General features: G+C 41.1%; 8 protein-coding genes across 8 annotated transcripts; 4 read left to right on the forward strand and 4 right to left on the reverse strand.

Moving 5' to 3' along the window:
* Positions 1-902: 902 nt before the first annotated feature.
* EAF01_011169 (uncharacterized protein) lies at positions 903-2,488 on the reverse strand (the record flags this gene model as incomplete). The annotated part of the gene is made up of 7 exons (XM_038919426.1): positions 903-1,245; positions 1,295-1,390; positions 1,454-1,836; positions 1,890-1,969; positions 2,022-2,058; positions 2,107-2,126; positions 2,218-2,488. 7 exons carry the CDS (start codon positions 2,486-2,488, stop codon positions 903-905), a joined length of 1,230 nt encoding a protein of 409 aa, XP_038764940.1.
* A 1,974-nt stretch (positions 2,489-4,462) lies between these two features.
* On the reverse strand, positions 4,463-6,518 carry EAF01_011170 (uncharacterized protein; the record flags this gene model as incomplete). Its single annotated transcript, XM_038919427.1, has 6 exons — positions 4,463-4,686; positions 4,784-4,925; positions 4,984-5,773; positions 5,830-6,053; positions 6,106-6,133; positions 6,208-6,518. 6 exons carry the CDS (start codon positions 6,516-6,518, stop codon positions 4,463-4,465), a joined length of 1,719 nt encoding a protein of 572 aa, XP_038764941.1.
* Positions 6,519-7,257: 739 nt separating this feature from the next.
* EAF01_011171 (uncharacterized protein) lies at positions 7,258-7,868 on the forward strand. Its single transcript, XM_038919428.1, has 2 exons — positions 7,258-7,484; positions 7,544-7,868. Exons 1-2 carry the CDS (start codon positions 7,406-7,408, stop codon positions 7,588-7,590), a joined length of 126 nt encoding a protein of 41 aa, XP_038764942.1. The 5' UTR covers positions 7,258-7,405; the 3' UTR covers positions 7,591-7,868.
* On the reverse strand, positions 7,798-8,496 carry EAF01_011172 (uncharacterized protein; the record flags this gene model as incomplete). Its single annotated transcript, XM_038919429.1, has 2 exons — positions 7,798-8,306; positions 8,364-8,496. 2 exons carry the CDS (start codon positions 8,494-8,496, stop codon positions 7,798-7,800), a joined length of 642 nt encoding a protein of 213 aa, XP_038764943.1.
* A 1,288-nt stretch (positions 8,497-9,784) lies between these two features.
* EAF01_011173 (uncharacterized protein) lies at positions 9,785-11,136 on the reverse strand (the record flags this gene model as incomplete). Its single annotated transcript, XM_038919430.1, has 3 exons — positions 9,785-9,832; positions 9,883-10,504; positions 10,556-11,136. The coding sequence occupies 3 exons, from the start codon at positions 11,134-11,136 to the stop codon at positions 9,785-9,787; spliced, it is 1,251 nt and encodes a 416-aa protein (XP_038764944.1).
* A 531-nt stretch (positions 11,137-11,667) lies between these two features.
* EAF01_011174 (uncharacterized protein) lies at positions 11,668-13,653 on the forward strand (the record flags this gene model as incomplete). The annotated part of the gene is made up of 3 exons (XM_038919431.1): positions 11,668-11,882; positions 12,018-12,303; positions 12,364-13,653. The coding sequence occupies 3 exons, from the start codon at positions 11,668-11,670 to the stop codon at positions 13,651-13,653; spliced, it is 1,791 nt and encodes a 596-aa protein (XP_038764945.1).
* A 415-nt stretch (positions 13,654-14,068) lies between these two features.
* On the forward strand, positions 14,069-14,956 carry EAF01_011175 (uncharacterized protein). Its single transcript, XM_038919432.1, has 2 exons — positions 14,069-14,137; positions 14,188-14,956. Exon 2 carries the CDS (start codon positions 14,623-14,625, stop codon positions 14,836-14,838), a length of 216 nt encoding a protein of 71 aa, XP_038764946.1. The 5' UTR covers positions 14,069-14,137; positions 14,188-14,622; the 3' UTR covers positions 14,839-14,956.
* Positions 14,957-15,164: 208 nt separating this feature from the next.
* Positions 15,165-15,685, forward strand: EAF01_011176 (uncharacterized protein; the record flags this gene model as incomplete). Its single annotated transcript, XM_038919433.1, has 3 exons — positions 15,165-15,416; positions 15,444-15,476; positions 15,554-15,685. The coding sequence occupies 3 exons, from the start codon at positions 15,165-15,167 to the stop codon at positions 15,683-15,685; spliced, it is 417 nt and encodes a 138-aa protein (XP_038764947.1).
* Between the last annotated feature and the right edge of the window lie 463 nt (positions 15,686-16,148).

A 16,148-nucleotide genomic window follows, 5' to 3' on the forward strand; every position in this document is an offset into this window, starting at 1 on the left:
TAATTATATACAGACGAATTTTATATGTAAATCGAGTGATTCATTCGGTGATATGATTCATTGGAATATGAATCACGTTAGCTTTTCAACTTCTTTGTTTCGTGCATTTCGCAATACAAGAAATGTTTTTTTTTTCATGCAGCGACCTTGCATAAGAGATGTAGCCCATTGGCGTATGCATGATCTCTTGCCCCTTCCAGCGAAGTGTGGCCGCTACAATAGGAAGTCAATGAGATTCGCCGGAAAGATGCTAAGATCCACAGTACGATTCAATAGAGAGTTTTAAATAGATTTATGTGCAAGCTGTAAGTAATCAGGTACTGTGAAACTCTTCATTGCTTAGCCTAGCTGAACCCCGAATGTCTTTCCTCCAGCATGGCAATTATCCCAAACTAGTCCAAGAAAACTGTGTAAAAAGATGCCTTGACACTTTCTCCAATCTAACAAGAAAGTTGTGGTAGCACTGAGAAATCATGAGGGTAGAAGGTGAATTGTGTGAATATGGTCGTGCTTGTGATGTATACGAAGGATGACAAGATATGGATTATTGTGCATATTCTATATTATCAATATCAAGGCCTAGAAGGAGGATTTACTTCTTAATACTGAATCTTAAGATTTCAAAGAAAACACACTTGTGTACTTGAATGTCTCACTACTGGTGAATCGTTTTCAAGAACTACCATTTTCATGATAACTTGTTAATATTATGTATAGGGAAACAATTTTAGAAGAAACGAAACATTTGATGAACGAAGCTGACTGTGTGTTATGAGTCTTTCCCTCGAATATAAATATTATTTTAGACTGCTCTAGCCGCTGATCCCAGGAATATATATCACCCCGAGCTTTCCAAAGTATACAACCATTTGGCATCTTTTGGTATCTTGATTCTCATGGAATCAATGACTTGCTGCTCCATCTTTATTCCCAAGCTCAATATCTTCATTTGAATCTTCCTCAACTATAGTTGCATTGAAATTCGTAACGTCGAGATTAGGATAAAGTTTAGGTTGCTTCTTACATCGTTCTGCGTTGACTAATTCCACGTTTATTTCGGAACCCTCACTGCCTCTACCGGATTTCTCGGATTCTTTTCTTCCCTTCGACCCCCTCACACATCTGAAGCATAAAATATATGCTATTTTTGAGCCCAATTTTCCAAACTGCCGATCGTATGTACGGAAGAATTTCGACATGTGCCAAGTACAAGCAATAATCATGCCGATAAACAATTCTGCGAGGCTGTAAAATGAAGTTAGCAAATATGATATTTAGCTTCTGTGATTCTTACGTCAAGATAAATACGGGTACTAAAGCCCATGTGTTATCCAATACCTGATTGAGTCGAACGCGGTAAATGATACTCAGGATTGAAGCGACAATGGCTCTATTTTCTTGTATTAGTATTTCCATCCACGAAACTTCGTTCTCCGTATAAAACGAAACTCACAATGCTCCAGTAGCAAATATCAATGCTACTCCCAGCTTCTTTTTTGTTGCCATATGTAATTTACTTACTGCAAGTAACGGTATTATAAACAGGAAAACGTCGAGTGCTAAGCCGACAGCAGCTATAGGAATAGTCAATTTCCGAGTGGTAAATATTCCATCCGAGATTAAACTGTATACAAAGTTCTCGCCACGCGGAGGGGTTGTCCAGACAAGTGTAGCAATGACCACTGGGAAATACCAGAGCGAGGTTATGGCGGCACCAATATAACAACAAATTCTAACCCAACGCATAGAAGTAAATATTTCGATGTAAGTGAGCCAAATTGTAAGTTTTACGAGCCCAAAAGCCAAGGGGCTATTCCAAGTAGGTACAATGAATCCCTGTTTAATGTTAGGAATGAAACAGAATCTTTCTATGGTGCCTGAGTACATACAACTCCATTGTAATTGGTGAACAACTGAGCGAGTGAATAATCCCATGTATGCAATCCTACAGTTCCTAGACCAGTGACAGCTAGTGTCTATCGTTAGTTGAGTATGAATTAAGTAGAGATGAAGTAGCTTACATATCATAGTAATTACATAACAGGTTATGGAGGTGAGCTACGGATGAGTAAGAAACTTGGTTTTCATGACAGAATCGGTACATACCAAGGCAAGAAGCCAAGTTACTAAAAAAATTGATCAGTATTCCAACTTCTCTTTGATAAGTCAAGATCATAAGGATCAGGCTGGTGGTAAAAGAGGGAATATGTTACTTACAATCGTTCCAACGCAGTTTCACAGGTCGCATAATCATAAACTTTGTCCATGTACGAATCCCACAACATATGAGCATAAGAGCAAAGAAGAGACTACAAACTGCGATAACGACCGGCTGTAGGGTCGGTGGGTTTTCAGAAAAGGATTGAACACCTGGAGGTGGCGTTCCTGCCGGTATGGTAATAAGGACTGAGTGTGGTAAATTTACTATTTCTGCAAGCTGCTCTTGAAGAGGAGATTTGCGTCTGAATAATTGGATAATTGGACTCATAATTCCTTTCTGCTTGGGATGAATTCAAGAATAAAAATGATATGATGGATGAAGATAAGTTCAAGTAAACAGTGATGAGAAGTATATGGATAAGTATGAATTGTGAAATAACTCAACATGACACAGTCTAGATTAATTGAAGAGGAGCTTCCATCACCAGCATGTATCTAGCACGAAGACAAAGGATAGCAACATCTCATGCTTGACTAGTTCGAGACCAAAGTCAAACCTCGATAGATGAATAGAATTGTTGAAAGAGGCGCCTTCAACGAATATGTGGTCTGCGGAAAGTCCCCTCGATCTAACAAGGAGGCGTCAGATCATGAATACCTCAAGATCACACGAGCCAAAATCACATCCTTTATTCTAGTTTGTCTTGAGAATAGTCGAAGAGCCTGAAAATTTACTGAGAGGTGGTAAAATTATGAGGAAGTCAATTACTTTGATTAGTAATGATACGAAGAACAATGAAACCATTGCAATAGAAAGCAGAAAACTGGAGAGATCTAGGACGTTTTACCAGATACTTGGTTGGGATTGGATAGGAACAAACAAAGAATTACGGCAATTCAAAACTGAGACAGTGCGGTCCACCAGGTCCAGAAGTCCAATGTCTAGCGTGCGTCGTTGGATAGTATACTGACATTTATGGTTAAAATCTCGTGGTGGTAAAGTCTGATCTGAAGATGAGGTATCGCAAGGGGACTGAATTCAATGCATTCTGTGACATGAACACGTCAACGACATGTGTTTCTCTGAGCTGATAGCCTGTGAAGGTAAAAAGGTTGTAATCAATATCGTGTGGGAAAAGCTAGCAAAAATGGCATAATCCTGTATGGATTGAGTATCTAAAGCGTGGGCTCGGTAGAAGGGGCAACGCATGTGCGGTGGTACTACCCATGTCAAATCGAAAAGAAACTCGCGCCAATACTACACACAATTACCAGAGAATGAACATACAACTTTGGTAAAATTTTGAGCGGTGATAGAGCGCAATAAAAGCGCGGCAATGGGAAGAAATTGTGCTGCAAGACCTTTCGTCCACCGCTAAATTGACCTGAGGATGATAAGTGCACCCCGAAGTACCGAAATTCCATCAAGATTGTTTCATATATCTGTACGTTCCTAAATCTCCATTCACCAGATCTATCATCTCCAGCAGAGTTTTCTTGGAAGAAAACCCAATAATAACCGCGATTGGTATTAGCGTGCCTGCGTCCAAATTGAGCATTTTGAGATCTAACTCGACGTTAATTGTCGAGCACGGAAAAGCTTCGACAGCTACCAGTTCGACTGGCAGAATTATGCCGTCAATTCTTGCCTGGTATTGTTCCAAGGGTGTCAATGCATATCAGCACAAAACCACTCTGGAAAAACGATTAAGGCTTTGAGACCTCCACCTTCCGGGGTATCGTGAGCAAAAATCCCCCTTGCCTTGGTATTATCTCCCAATCATTATCACCCTATCATCTCAACCCCCTGAAATCAGACATTCAACGTCCTTTTGCCAAGGTCCTCGATACAGCAATCCGCAGTTGCGTGCCCGATCATCATCATTGCGTATATTCTTGTATGTTCATGCCCGAAGATTCGTCGTCAAAATCTTGGTTCCATCTCGCACAGTTACCATTTCCAAGGTATCTTCTCATTGCGGCACAAATACATCGAACTTTACCGATCATTGATTCCTCGAATTGTTGGCAGATAGTAACGTCGTGGATGGCAAGAAAAAAATGGTTGGAAGTTGAATAATTTCGGTCGACGCTCGCCAGGGCTCGAAGACCCCGGAACGGAAAATCCAGTACCCCGCATAGCCATTTTGGCTCAACTGCAGGTGGTTCAAACTAATTGGTTATTCCGATTCTATCTTCGGCCATCGCCCGAGAAACAAATGGGCATCACCAAATGTAATTATCACATTCAAAGCCGGCCGAAAAATATTAGGGACTGTTTGCCCTTCTATTTCGCCTGACACTAACTAAAGATTTTGTCCACATAAGCATGCCACCTTGTCTTCGGAGGTCTTTCAACGTAATTCCTCGTATACTCTTCAATCTCTTCCACCTCATGAGTTCTCAATATCACCTCATGCGGTTTTAACCATTTTGTTTTCTTTACAATTTTCCATCCGATAAAAATAATTGGAAAGATACCAACCATTGCATAGGAGAAGAGAAAGGTCGGAACATCCCACTCACCTGTCACAAAAGTTAGTTCTTTCGATCTAGGAGGCTAGAAGGATTCGTAGTATGTTGGGAAAGAGGATGTTAGAGGATGGGAAAATGTTCGACATACCAGGCAGGAAAACTGTATATCCACCAACAAAAGTCATGATAAAACATCCTGTCAATGCATAATATGCACTGAATGGTTGCCAAAAACTTGTATGCGGTAATGTATTTCTATCAAGTCCTTGCGCATCGCATGCTTTCTTCCACTGCATCAAGTCAGTATTGCCTGCATAACTAATGCGAGAATCCAACGTCTCCACTTACACATATAAAGGTATAAGCCATCACGCTGAAATTGATCAATTGACTTGCAGTAACCAAATTAACAAACCATTGAAGCACTACCGCTGCATTATTTGATACTTGCAAAAAGCTCAATAATGCAACGGCCAATGTAGCACAAACACAATAGATTGGAACGCCTTCCTTTGTGCATTTGGTGAGGAACTTGGGAGCTTTTCCTTCAAGTGCAAGTCCGAAAAGCGATCTTGATGCACAATAAACATAAGAATTGCCCGCCGAGAAAGCAGCCCCAAGGACCATGGCGTTAACAATATCCGGGAGAATCCTGATTTGAAGTCGATTCATGGCGACTACGTAAGGACTAGCTGCTGCTCCGGGTAGACCATTGGTAAACGCATCTTTGAGTTCTTGGTCATTGTATGGAACCAAAATTCCCACAGCCAAACTTCCCAAAACAAAAAATGCGGTAAGCCGATAGAAGACACCATTAAATGCTCTAGGCATCACAACTCTAGGATTTTGGGCTTCGCCGGCTGCCATTGAGACATAATCTGGACCGGCTATTGTGAATGAGGCTTGAATGAGGCATTGCAAGAATCCTAGAAAGCGACCAAGAGACCCCGTTTTATAAAGTTCGGTGAATGCTCCTGGATTGGACCAAAATCGGAACCCGAATCGATCATGAAGTGGATTTCCACCCAGCATCGTGATGAAAGTGAATATTATCAGACCAACAATCAAAAGAACTTTCCCCATGGCGAGGTAAAATTCTGATTCTCCATACCATCTAACAGCAAATAGGTTGATAAAGCTATGATGGTTGTTGTTAGTGGTTTGGGCAGAAGAATGAAATTCGAAGTAACATACCCATAAAGGACTATAACAATAGCAATGATCCCACCAGCGGGAACTGCATCACTCCAATAATGAATGATAATATTACAAGCTACGATTTCGAATGGAACTAGAGCGGCTTCAAAGATAAAAAAGTTGTATCCTGCAGCAACTCCGAAAGCTTCATCGACATACCGACCAGCGAATCGTATGAATGGAGATGAAATTGGTAGGTAAGTTACCATTTCTGCCATACACTAAAGTTCCCACAATTAGGAGGGTGAACAATGACCGAGAGGGAATACTTACATTTGTGACGGCCAAAATGAAGGTGCACCTATCATTTCAATATATCAGATGATGATTTCGCTGCTCCATATTCGACAATGGTCTAGAGAGAAGTATACATACCAAATAGTGAAGGCCAAAAACAAACTTCCCGGTCCACCATTTATTAACCCATGACCAATTTGAACATAAAGCGCAGTTCCAATTGTCCCTCCAATACCGATCAATTGAATATGTCTTGGTCTTAATTGTCGGTGGGTAGAATCATGTGTCTGGCTAATGGATATGGTTTCATCATGATATGGTGGAGAGAAGGTATCAAGTACTTCTTCTTCATGCATCTCTTTGAGATAGCCATCATTTGCAGGTTGTCTATATGAAGCGATACTTTCATGATTGAATGGATGGGGTGGTTCAATACCAGAAGAAGACATGATAGAAAGGATGTTGATTCGGGAAGAAAATCGAAGAAAATATTTCATCTCTCAATCGAATATATTGTCAGCGGGCAAGAAGACCCAGCCAACTAACGGTTAGTTACACCAATACAGTTCGTCCGTGCCCCCACTAAAACATCGACATCGACATGGGCAAGAGTGAATGACAAGGAAGAGAAATCCCCTCCCCCCGCAAATCGTGGGAGGGGTGGCATGCCATTTGGAAAATGGGATTTCTATTGAGGCTCGAGCATAAAGCAGAGAACAGTTCATATGACAGTAGGGCAAGCCCTTGGCTTTTCTACGCCCTCTGCGATCTTCATGTCTGCAGTGCAACCTTTGAACAATCATAAGATTGCAACCATGGGTCGGCCATCCCGTAAGGTTACTAGCACCCATGGACTATGGTCTATGATTGATACGATGCCGGTACCTAGCCTGAGGCAGCTCGGCAAGCTTGGAAAGGCTAACACGGTATGAAATGAATAGATAACGAAAAGCTTCGGTTTCTCTCCAATTTCGACTTTCTCATTGGCCGCGCATACAATGTAGACTAATGAAGTTTTTTTTTTTTTACAAGGGCCAAAAGGGCCTCGGTTTGATAACTTTAGGAGTTCCAAGGTTCCGTGAGAATTCCTCAAGCCACAATTGCACCGCCGCATTAAACGTGGGGGTCCACGTGCTTGGATTCTTCTCAAGCTCTCTCTCATGTACGACTACTACTGGACTGGCATTACCAGATTGCTTTTACTCGTACTATTAACTTTCAAGAAGCAATATCTTAGACAGCATTCCTCGACTGCAAATGCGGTCGAATGATCTACCTTGAGAATTAGCTTCGGGTTGCATTCCAAGAGAGTCATAATTCTGTGCTTGTGGTCCAAATGTTACAGAATGTTGTTGCATCTGCTCCTTCCGCCATTGAATATGGTGTCGTGGCGGATATGAACAATTCTGTCGTTGGTGAGTACAGCGTTTTTTTGACATCCATATCCAGTTTTTGTGTTCTAACTTGTGTTCAGTGTATTTCTTCTGTGAACAGAGAGATGATTGGGATTTCCATGGTTGATCAACTACCATCAATGTAAGATTATGTTATAGCAACTCTATTCATTCAATCTTCCTGAACTTCACCAATCTTAAGTCGGACTTTCAGCGACGGACTCTGGTCCAGTTTTGGGGCACGTGATAGGTGGACCATCATCAAATAGTGTAGGTTGGAGATGAACATCTTATCTTCTTGCAATTCTCGACAGCATATTTTGATAGCTGTGTACTAGCGCGCCCGCTCATCCATTGTCCCCCGATAACTATCATTTCTACCATAATAATTCTGTGCTCTTGATTCCGGAGTATCGCGTTTGATCGAGTTGAGATAACTGCGGAATGATTTGCTCAATTCGAAAACTCTTTCAAAATGTCCCTTTTCCACATTAATGGGATCACTTTCTTTATACCCACGTTCCCCTTTGGCTTCGAAATCTGCAAGTGAAATCGCAGTTTGAAGTGCGTTACGGATTTCTCTTTTGTTCAAACCTATACCCAAGCGTTCGGCATCTTGCTTCACACATTTCTTTGTATCCAGACTCAGTTTAATCTTTCCATCGGTTTCGTTGTACATTTTTTCAAAAAGACCGTCCCAGATTTGACGACGACTCTCGTCATCAAGAGGTGGATATTCAATCACGACATGAACACGTGAGGTAAAAGCTTCATCGATCTGACCAACTCGATTCGTCGTGAGAAAAAGGAGACCTTGAAAATATTCCATCTTACGTAGAAATGCTTCAACAATCGTTAATTTCTTTCGAATTTAATGTTTGGACTTTTTTCTCAACATACCCGAGACAATTCCATTACGAGCAAGATCTGTATGTTTACGACGTTCGAGAAAAATGTCGGCCTCGTCGATGAGCAAGACGGCTTTCCATCGCTCTGCAAGATAAAACCATGAAGAAAGCTCCGTCTCGATCATATCTTCTTTGGTTCCAATATCTGCAATGGTCAAAGCAAGTAGAGGTCTGCCTGTCGAAATCGCAACACATTCTATTTAGTTCGAGTCAGCCGAATCAACCAATCAACAATTGAAGAAATCTCAAATCTTTCATACCAACAGAGTAAGTCTTTCCCACACCAGGCGGCCCTAACATTCAATCACATCAGCGACTATACAGGAGATTTTTACTTCTCAGAATGGTGGTACGTGCCGTGAAGAAGAATAATGACTCCTCTTCCTTTGCCTTTAATAGAGTCCGCATACCACTGGGCTTTTCCGGTATGCTGGCTAGCAGAGAGTGCCTGGATGATCTCGTGGAAGCCTTCCTTAATAGGCTGCGCATAAATTATCTGTACCTGTGGATTATCTACAAATAATCTGCTTTGTAGATTATCTATTAAAGGTTTTATTTGCTTTACAGGTTATCTATCAAGGCTTTAAAATTATTTGCTTTATATAAATAATCTATAGATTATTTATAGATAATTTATTTATTTATAGATAGATGAATTATTTGTAGATATATAGGTTATCTATAAATAATTTATGAATATATAGATTCTCTGTTTTTTTTTGTTTAAAATATAAAGCTATTTTTAGATTATTTTTCAGTCCAAAAATAATTCAAGTTAAAATTTATATTAATTTTTATATTAATTATAATATTATATTAATATTATAAAAGATTATAAATAGTTATATAATATACAAGTAAATGAATATCTATAGATAATTTATATCTGTTCTGCAAATTACCTATTCAGATTTTTGAATTATTCGCTTTGTAATAGATAATCCATAGATTACCCACCAAGGCCATTATTCGCTCCGCAGGTACCTGTTGCGCAGTCTATTCCTTCATGACCGGCTTAGGTGGATTCGTAATGGGTTCTATCTCATGCATACGCTCGACATGCCCGGTACCTATGTAACAATCAGTCAGCATCGCATAGATACTACTATCTCCCAGGAGGTGAACATCAGCAAGAGATAATACAAAAGTGCTTACACCAAGACTTTATATCCAGAGCATAGCAGGGAATCGATGGCAACATCAAAAAAAGCTGCTCTTTCGAGAGCTTATCAAGTTCAATGCTTTTAAGTTCTCCGAATTCCTCCAGTTTCGCAAGTTTAGACGTTTGAGTACGTTCGGCATCACCGTCTTCGTCATTTTCGTCATCATCAGAAGAACCATAGTCACGTCCCATCCATTTATCATCTGTCAATCCGTTAGGTCGAGACGTCCATTTCGAAACAGTGTCAGCTTTCATTGCAAGCCCCTGAAGATCTCATCGACGATAATTCTGCCATGATACTATGAATGATAAGCCTAATTGAAAAGTTTGCAAAAGAGAGAGATAGCACCTGTCGTTCCTCCTCTTCCGCAGTCTTCCCCTTGTAATCCATCTGCTTATGTCCACTCTTGAGCAAAGTCATTTTCTTCAGACCTCGATCCTCGAATTTTTTGCGTCTAGCGTTATTGTCATTTGCATCCCAATACTCTCTTGGTATTACTTTCAGGGAGGTAATATCACGTTCCCCTTCGAAACTACCAATTTCGAATGGTGTTTCAATCCGATAAGCGTGATAAGACCATTCAAGATACCAGACAGAGACGTTCCAGTTAGTTATCTTGGAAGACTTCCTCTTCGCCTCGGGATTAACTCGCAGTATGATACAACCAATCCACTCATTGTCGAACTTATAATAAGCAAGTGTTCCTGGCTTGAGAAGATATCGAAGTCCATCAAAGCTCACTGTCGGAACTTTATTTTTCAATAGAGGTAGGATTGGCTGAAGCAATTTCATTGATTGTGGCTTAATGAAATCAAGAAGAGCTTTGAGATGTTCTGCTTTCTCTTTATCAGCTTCAGTGCATTCCAGTTGCTCTGTCAATTGAGTATGCTTCTCGTGAAGCTCTTTCTCATGATGAATCAATACCCAATAAGGCTTTTGGATGATTACAACTCGCCCATCGAGGTTTTGACTATCGATTGGTTAGACGAAGTAGAATACATGAGTACATTACGGATTTCACCTTGGATAATAATCAACCACCTCTCGAATCACCTCAATGAGACTTTGAGAATGAATGTGTATTCTTGTTTCAAAAATCTCAGTGATTTTAACCAAGTCTTTCCCTCGAGCTTTGGTCACTGGCAGCTCCACCGTTTGAGAATTTGGTGCCTCAATTTTAGATTTTTCGGCATCAGATCCTTGGGTTTCGTTACATTTTTTGAGGTTTTCTTTCTTTGGGTTTTCAAGATGCTCTACATATCCTTGAGCTACCACGATGACCTCGAAGATTGTGAGCCTTGGAGTTGACTCGGGCTGGTGATTCTCTTCGTCGAGTTTAAAGTCGCCATTGAAGATGGTAAGGTCGAAGAGATGGTTCTCCTCTCCGATCAAGAGCCGCTCGTCGGTTTTGACATCATCTAAATCTAAAGTATATTTGATTATTGCGTCGGCATTCTTCGAGCTCTCTGGTGACTTTTCGGACAAAGAGATGTGTGAGACCTCTTCTGTGGGCACTTGGATATCTGGCTCCGAGATAGGAGTTGGCATCGAATCTGCAGCTCTTTTGGCGGAAGGTACGTCTTCGATCTCTGAATTTTCCATGGCTGCTGGAAGTCTAATGCTTCTGTCTTAAACTAATAGTAGACGATATATGTGCGGTAAAGTTATAGTATTCAAGTCGAGTACTGCTTCAGATTTAAATTCGTAAGTGAAAGCCCATCATCCAGATTTCTTGGAATTGGCTTGCGCTATATGATATTTCAAACTAAATCAAGACGCAATTCATGAACCTATCCTGCCAAGCGTAAACTTCATGACCCATGAAAATAAGGCTCCGTGGCAAGGATGTATATATAAGTACAGGCTTATTAGGATTTCCAAAAGAAGAAAGTAAGATTACCCGGTGATAAGATATTGTAAGATCAGGGTGTGGTTAACTGCATGGCCCCCGCAGATCATGCACAGCTATCACTTCTCTTATCACGTACCCAATAGGAATTGCATGTGTTGTTAGTTAGAACATATCACGTTAGTAATTCTGGGAGGCTCATACTGCATAGCCACTTGCCCCGAGATATAATTAATCATTGCATACAACATTCAACTGCCAGACAACTTCTCCAAATCATCAGAATGTCGTTCGATGCTGAAGGTTTGTACCTTGTGAGACGTTTTAGTGAACTTACTCGCAACGAAAAGATTGCCGAGCCACTTTCCCAAGGACTTGCGGAAAAATTAGATCATGACATTGAACGGGAGAGGAAGGGGAAGTATTTCTACAAGGAGGTGACTCAAAAAACAAAGAAGGTCAACCAAATGACAAGAAATTACGGCCATGATCTATACTCGTGAGTCTTCCATAAAATTCCCGATGCATTTGTTCAACGTACTACCTGGAGTTTCAATATGGAGATTGAAGCTCTAACATAGCCTAGATTACCTGGCTTCTTAGAAAGCAAGCTTTAAAATCTGGAGGAGAAAAGTGAAGAACTCTCAGTAGCATGGAGAAACCTCGAAGACAAGCTCAAGCTGGATAAATCTGGGGTGCCAATCACGAGTGGAAATAATGGCACGGATATTCTGCTTTTGACAATACAGCTTCAACAAGATATTTTGCAAAAGAAGCAAGAGTCCAAGGGTGCTAAAGTCAAGACTTTCCTAAAAAGAACTGTACAAAGTCTAGAGAATCACAAGTATCTCTTTGCATTGCTACCGAGTGGGGACAGGTATACCAGCGTATTCACTGGCGCCTTCTCTGCCTTGGTCAAGGTACGATACTATCAAACATGGTATGAGAGAATCACAGAGCTGACAAGGAGCTTTACAAAGGCAAGCGTAACTAATAGCAAAATCGCGGACGAGATATCTGACGCATTGGACGATATATCGGACCAAGTCCGATCTTTTGGAATTGCGGCTGCCACCACACGATATCAAAGATCTACATACATCAAATGCCATATAACTGAATTTTATATCCAGCTTTTTGACTTCCTTGAAGTTATAATTCGTGAATGGTATCAATCGTCTTGGAAACGCTTTTCGAAATCGCTTGGTCGTTCATTCTTAGAAGAAACCGTTCAAAAGACAGTTCAAAGGTTACAGACATATACGACTCGAGTCGCAGCAGAAGAGAGACACATATCTGAAGAGCAGAATCGTATGCAATTATTGCAGATTGGAAATATGGTGCAAAAGCTTTTACTGGACATTAAAGAACTGAAGGACAGATTAAACGAGATCAGTCCCCCAACCACACCAGAATCGAAATGGCAAAGGGGTTTCGGTGGGGCTTGGAATCATTCAGGCGTTCATAGTAATAGCCTCAACTCTTCATTAGATTCTAGCCCTCGCTGGTCGAAAAGAAGTATGCTTGAAGACAGCGAATTTCTTCGTCAATATGTACAAGCTTCTGTTGATGTCGACAGATTGATTGTGATGGGCCAATCCCTAGTAGTCAATGCTAATATCTCGACACGTATCCGACAGTGGATCATAGCACCTTCGTCTAGAATTCTGTGGATTGAAGGTCCACATGGCGTAGAACAGCCTAGCCAAAACGCTTTCGTATCGGCTTTTGTTTTGAGGAATCTTCGGCTTACTCATGTTCCAGTGATGGCCGAGTTCTGTCACTATGATGCAAAAGATTGGAGGACGTGGAATCCAGCAACCGAACTTCTCAAACTTGTCTATGGTCTTATCGGACAAACTATAAATATGATGGAGGATGATATTGAGACAGATGGAACATGTCCTGATTTCTCCGCCGAGCGCTTCCAAAGACTGAAAGAGAATACTGACGCACTACCAGCGGCAATCCAGTTGTTAGCAGATCTAATTTCAGTCGGACCAGCTCTAAAGTTTTGCATTATCGATGGTTTGGAGATATTCGATGGGTTTGAAGGGAGTACGCTGCTCATGAAGAGTTTCAAAGACCTGATTGCCCTTGTATGTAAATGTGTTGCTGCAAAGTCGTTCCCAGGTCGAGAACGAATTTTCAAAGTACTTTTCACAACCAATGGTTTTGTGAGAGAGCTCGCAGATTGTCATGATGCGGAATCTTTTGTGCGATTAACTTATGACGACGAGGAAGAAGACGAACTTCTTACATATCCTTGACCATCGGATCAGCAATCATTGCATGCGTTGTCCAAGGGTGGTATGAAACCTTTGAGATCTAATTTAGTTTCCGGGTCCAACACTACCCAACCATATTGCTGTCGGGAAAATTCAAAATAATACATTCAAATACTGCACAGTCATCTGATTGCCACGATTACCAAAACTTACGAGCTAGCAAGGTATCTTTTCGTGAACAAGATGTCAAGAATGAGCACATCTCTAACAGTCAGCTTGCTATCATCCCCGACAGTTGAATTGTGGTTTACAAGCTAAACCTGGCCTCGGCTATGCATTTTCGCAATCTGCATGGTCTTGAAAAATGGTGAAGCTGTGCCGGAGTTTTCTTTTGCTCTGTATCATTCAGTTTTTGAAATTTATTTCCCTCTCGAACTCCAATCATGTGTAGGCCAGAATGAGTTTCCAGAGCTTTTGCGTCGTTGGGTACGTAGACATGCCTTTGGACAGCTTGGATATCATTGTCGTAAGTACCATCCAATAAACTCCTCACTTTACCTACTCACGATCTCGTAGATCGGTGGATCACTCCCAGGCTTAATGCAGGCAATGATTCTCAAACGCCTTGGTTACAATATTCACGTCCTCGAACAATATACCACTTCATTTCGGGAAGGACAAGCCGCCTGGCGTGATGATGACGGTCGAGGGTCTGGATAGTGGCAAGATCCGAACTCACCATGGGCAACACATTTTGATGGCACGCTCTTTTTAGTTGAGAAATACTTTCGCATTTTTCGACCATTGGCAGCACAAAGTACAAATTAATGTGCTTTACATTGCTCATTCCAAGAACGATTTATTCTGGACAAGATTATCTTGCAAGACGATGAAAAAAAGTTCGTTCATTTGCTCTTCATTGAAGTAGGGAGGTTGTGTCATGTGTATGAGCAATTTCGCAGGCCGACTGTACCACAACGCCCGTCATCAATCGGCGAGACAAAGCAGGAGATGGGGTGTTCAGTTGTGAAGCCTATTTTAAGCGATAATTCAATGCAACCGATCGTGTTTATCTTTAAGTTGGTCTGGATTCACCTACTTGAGTTTAGTATTTCCCCACAATCAATGTATAATAATTATATACCAACAAAAAGTGTAGACTTCTTAGAATTTCTTACCGATTTACTCACTGAATGTCGAGTCATAATCCAGAAATCTAAAGATTGACGTTTCCAATACGCCGCTACTCCGTAAAAATGTGTCTACTCTTACTGTACTTTGAAGATATCCGGATGGTACTAGTGAAATGCGGAAGATGATCGGCCCAAGTTATTGAAACATACCGTTGTTCCCGTCAATCATGGCCCACCGAGCAAGTCGGCACCATCAAGCCCGCGAATTCTTTCAAGCTTTCCATAAAATTTAATTGGGTTTGAAATGCTCATACTCATGCCGTTTCTTGAGTGACTAAATCAGTTTGGATTGACAGATAAAATTTAAAGTCTGAGCTTGATGTTCCACTTTACATTCATCGCGCCGCACCAACTGGATCAATGTATGAGAAACAATGTGCTCAACGCAAATATCTCATTGGCCCACCCCTTAGTTTCGCTAATGCCGTTTCCCTTCATGTCTTGGGACTCATTAGTAACGGTGTCTGCGATCGTTTCCCGAAACTCAAACTTATCATCGGTCACTTGGGCGAGCACATTTCTTTCGATTTTTGGAGAATCAATCATTGGTTCGAGGACGTCGAAAAGCATCTCGCCGAGAAGAATGGTGACATCCCTTGGAAGAAGACTATCGTTGATTATTTCAAGACAAACATCTAGATCACAACCTCCGGTCATTTCCCAACTCCTTTTGTGAGTATTTAGGTCCCAAGAGATTGCTATTCAGCGTTGATTATCCATATGAGACAATTGAAAATGGATATGGATAGTGGGATGGAGATGCGGAGAACATCAAGAAGGCGCTTTGTGGCCGAAAAGCATATGAGGATGTTGGAAGGGAAAATGCAAAGAAGTTGTTGAGACTCGGAAAGTATCATGATTCGGAAGCTGTGGTCGAGTAAGGTTTTAAGCTATCCACCAGTCGAAGGAAAGAGCCTGGTTTTCCTTTTCAATGTCTATTTATAGACCAGATGGAAATAGTTTTTAGACAATCAAGAATACGTTCATTTTTCGAATCAATCTCACCTCGAAATACATCTTATAAATCAGTAGATGCTCGACAGAAGTTCAACCTGAATGACTGTCCTGACCAACAATCTCACTGAGAGGGCACTTGCCACTAACGTGAGAATTTATGATTCAGCGACTTGATCTCATAAACTGTGCAGGTCTCAGAAGCGGATCGAATGTGTACTAGGTAGCTGCCTTTCATTTAGCTACGAGCCTTCTGATATTCCCAAAATTAAAGGGTTATACCCAATCATGTCTTGACTTATGATCTTCGCTTGTAGATAGAGACAGAACCATTGATCATTTCGTTTGTGGAAAGAGGAACAAAGCGAATGTCGATAATTCGAGGCACAG

Source organism: Botrytis porri (genome assembly GCF_014898465.1).
Source record: "Botrytis porri strain MUCL 3234 chromosome Unknown BPOR_020, whole genome shotgun sequence".
NCBI classification, from domain to species: Eukaryota; Fungi; Ascomycota; class Leotiomycetes; order Helotiales; family Sclerotiniaceae; genus Botrytis; species Botrytis porri.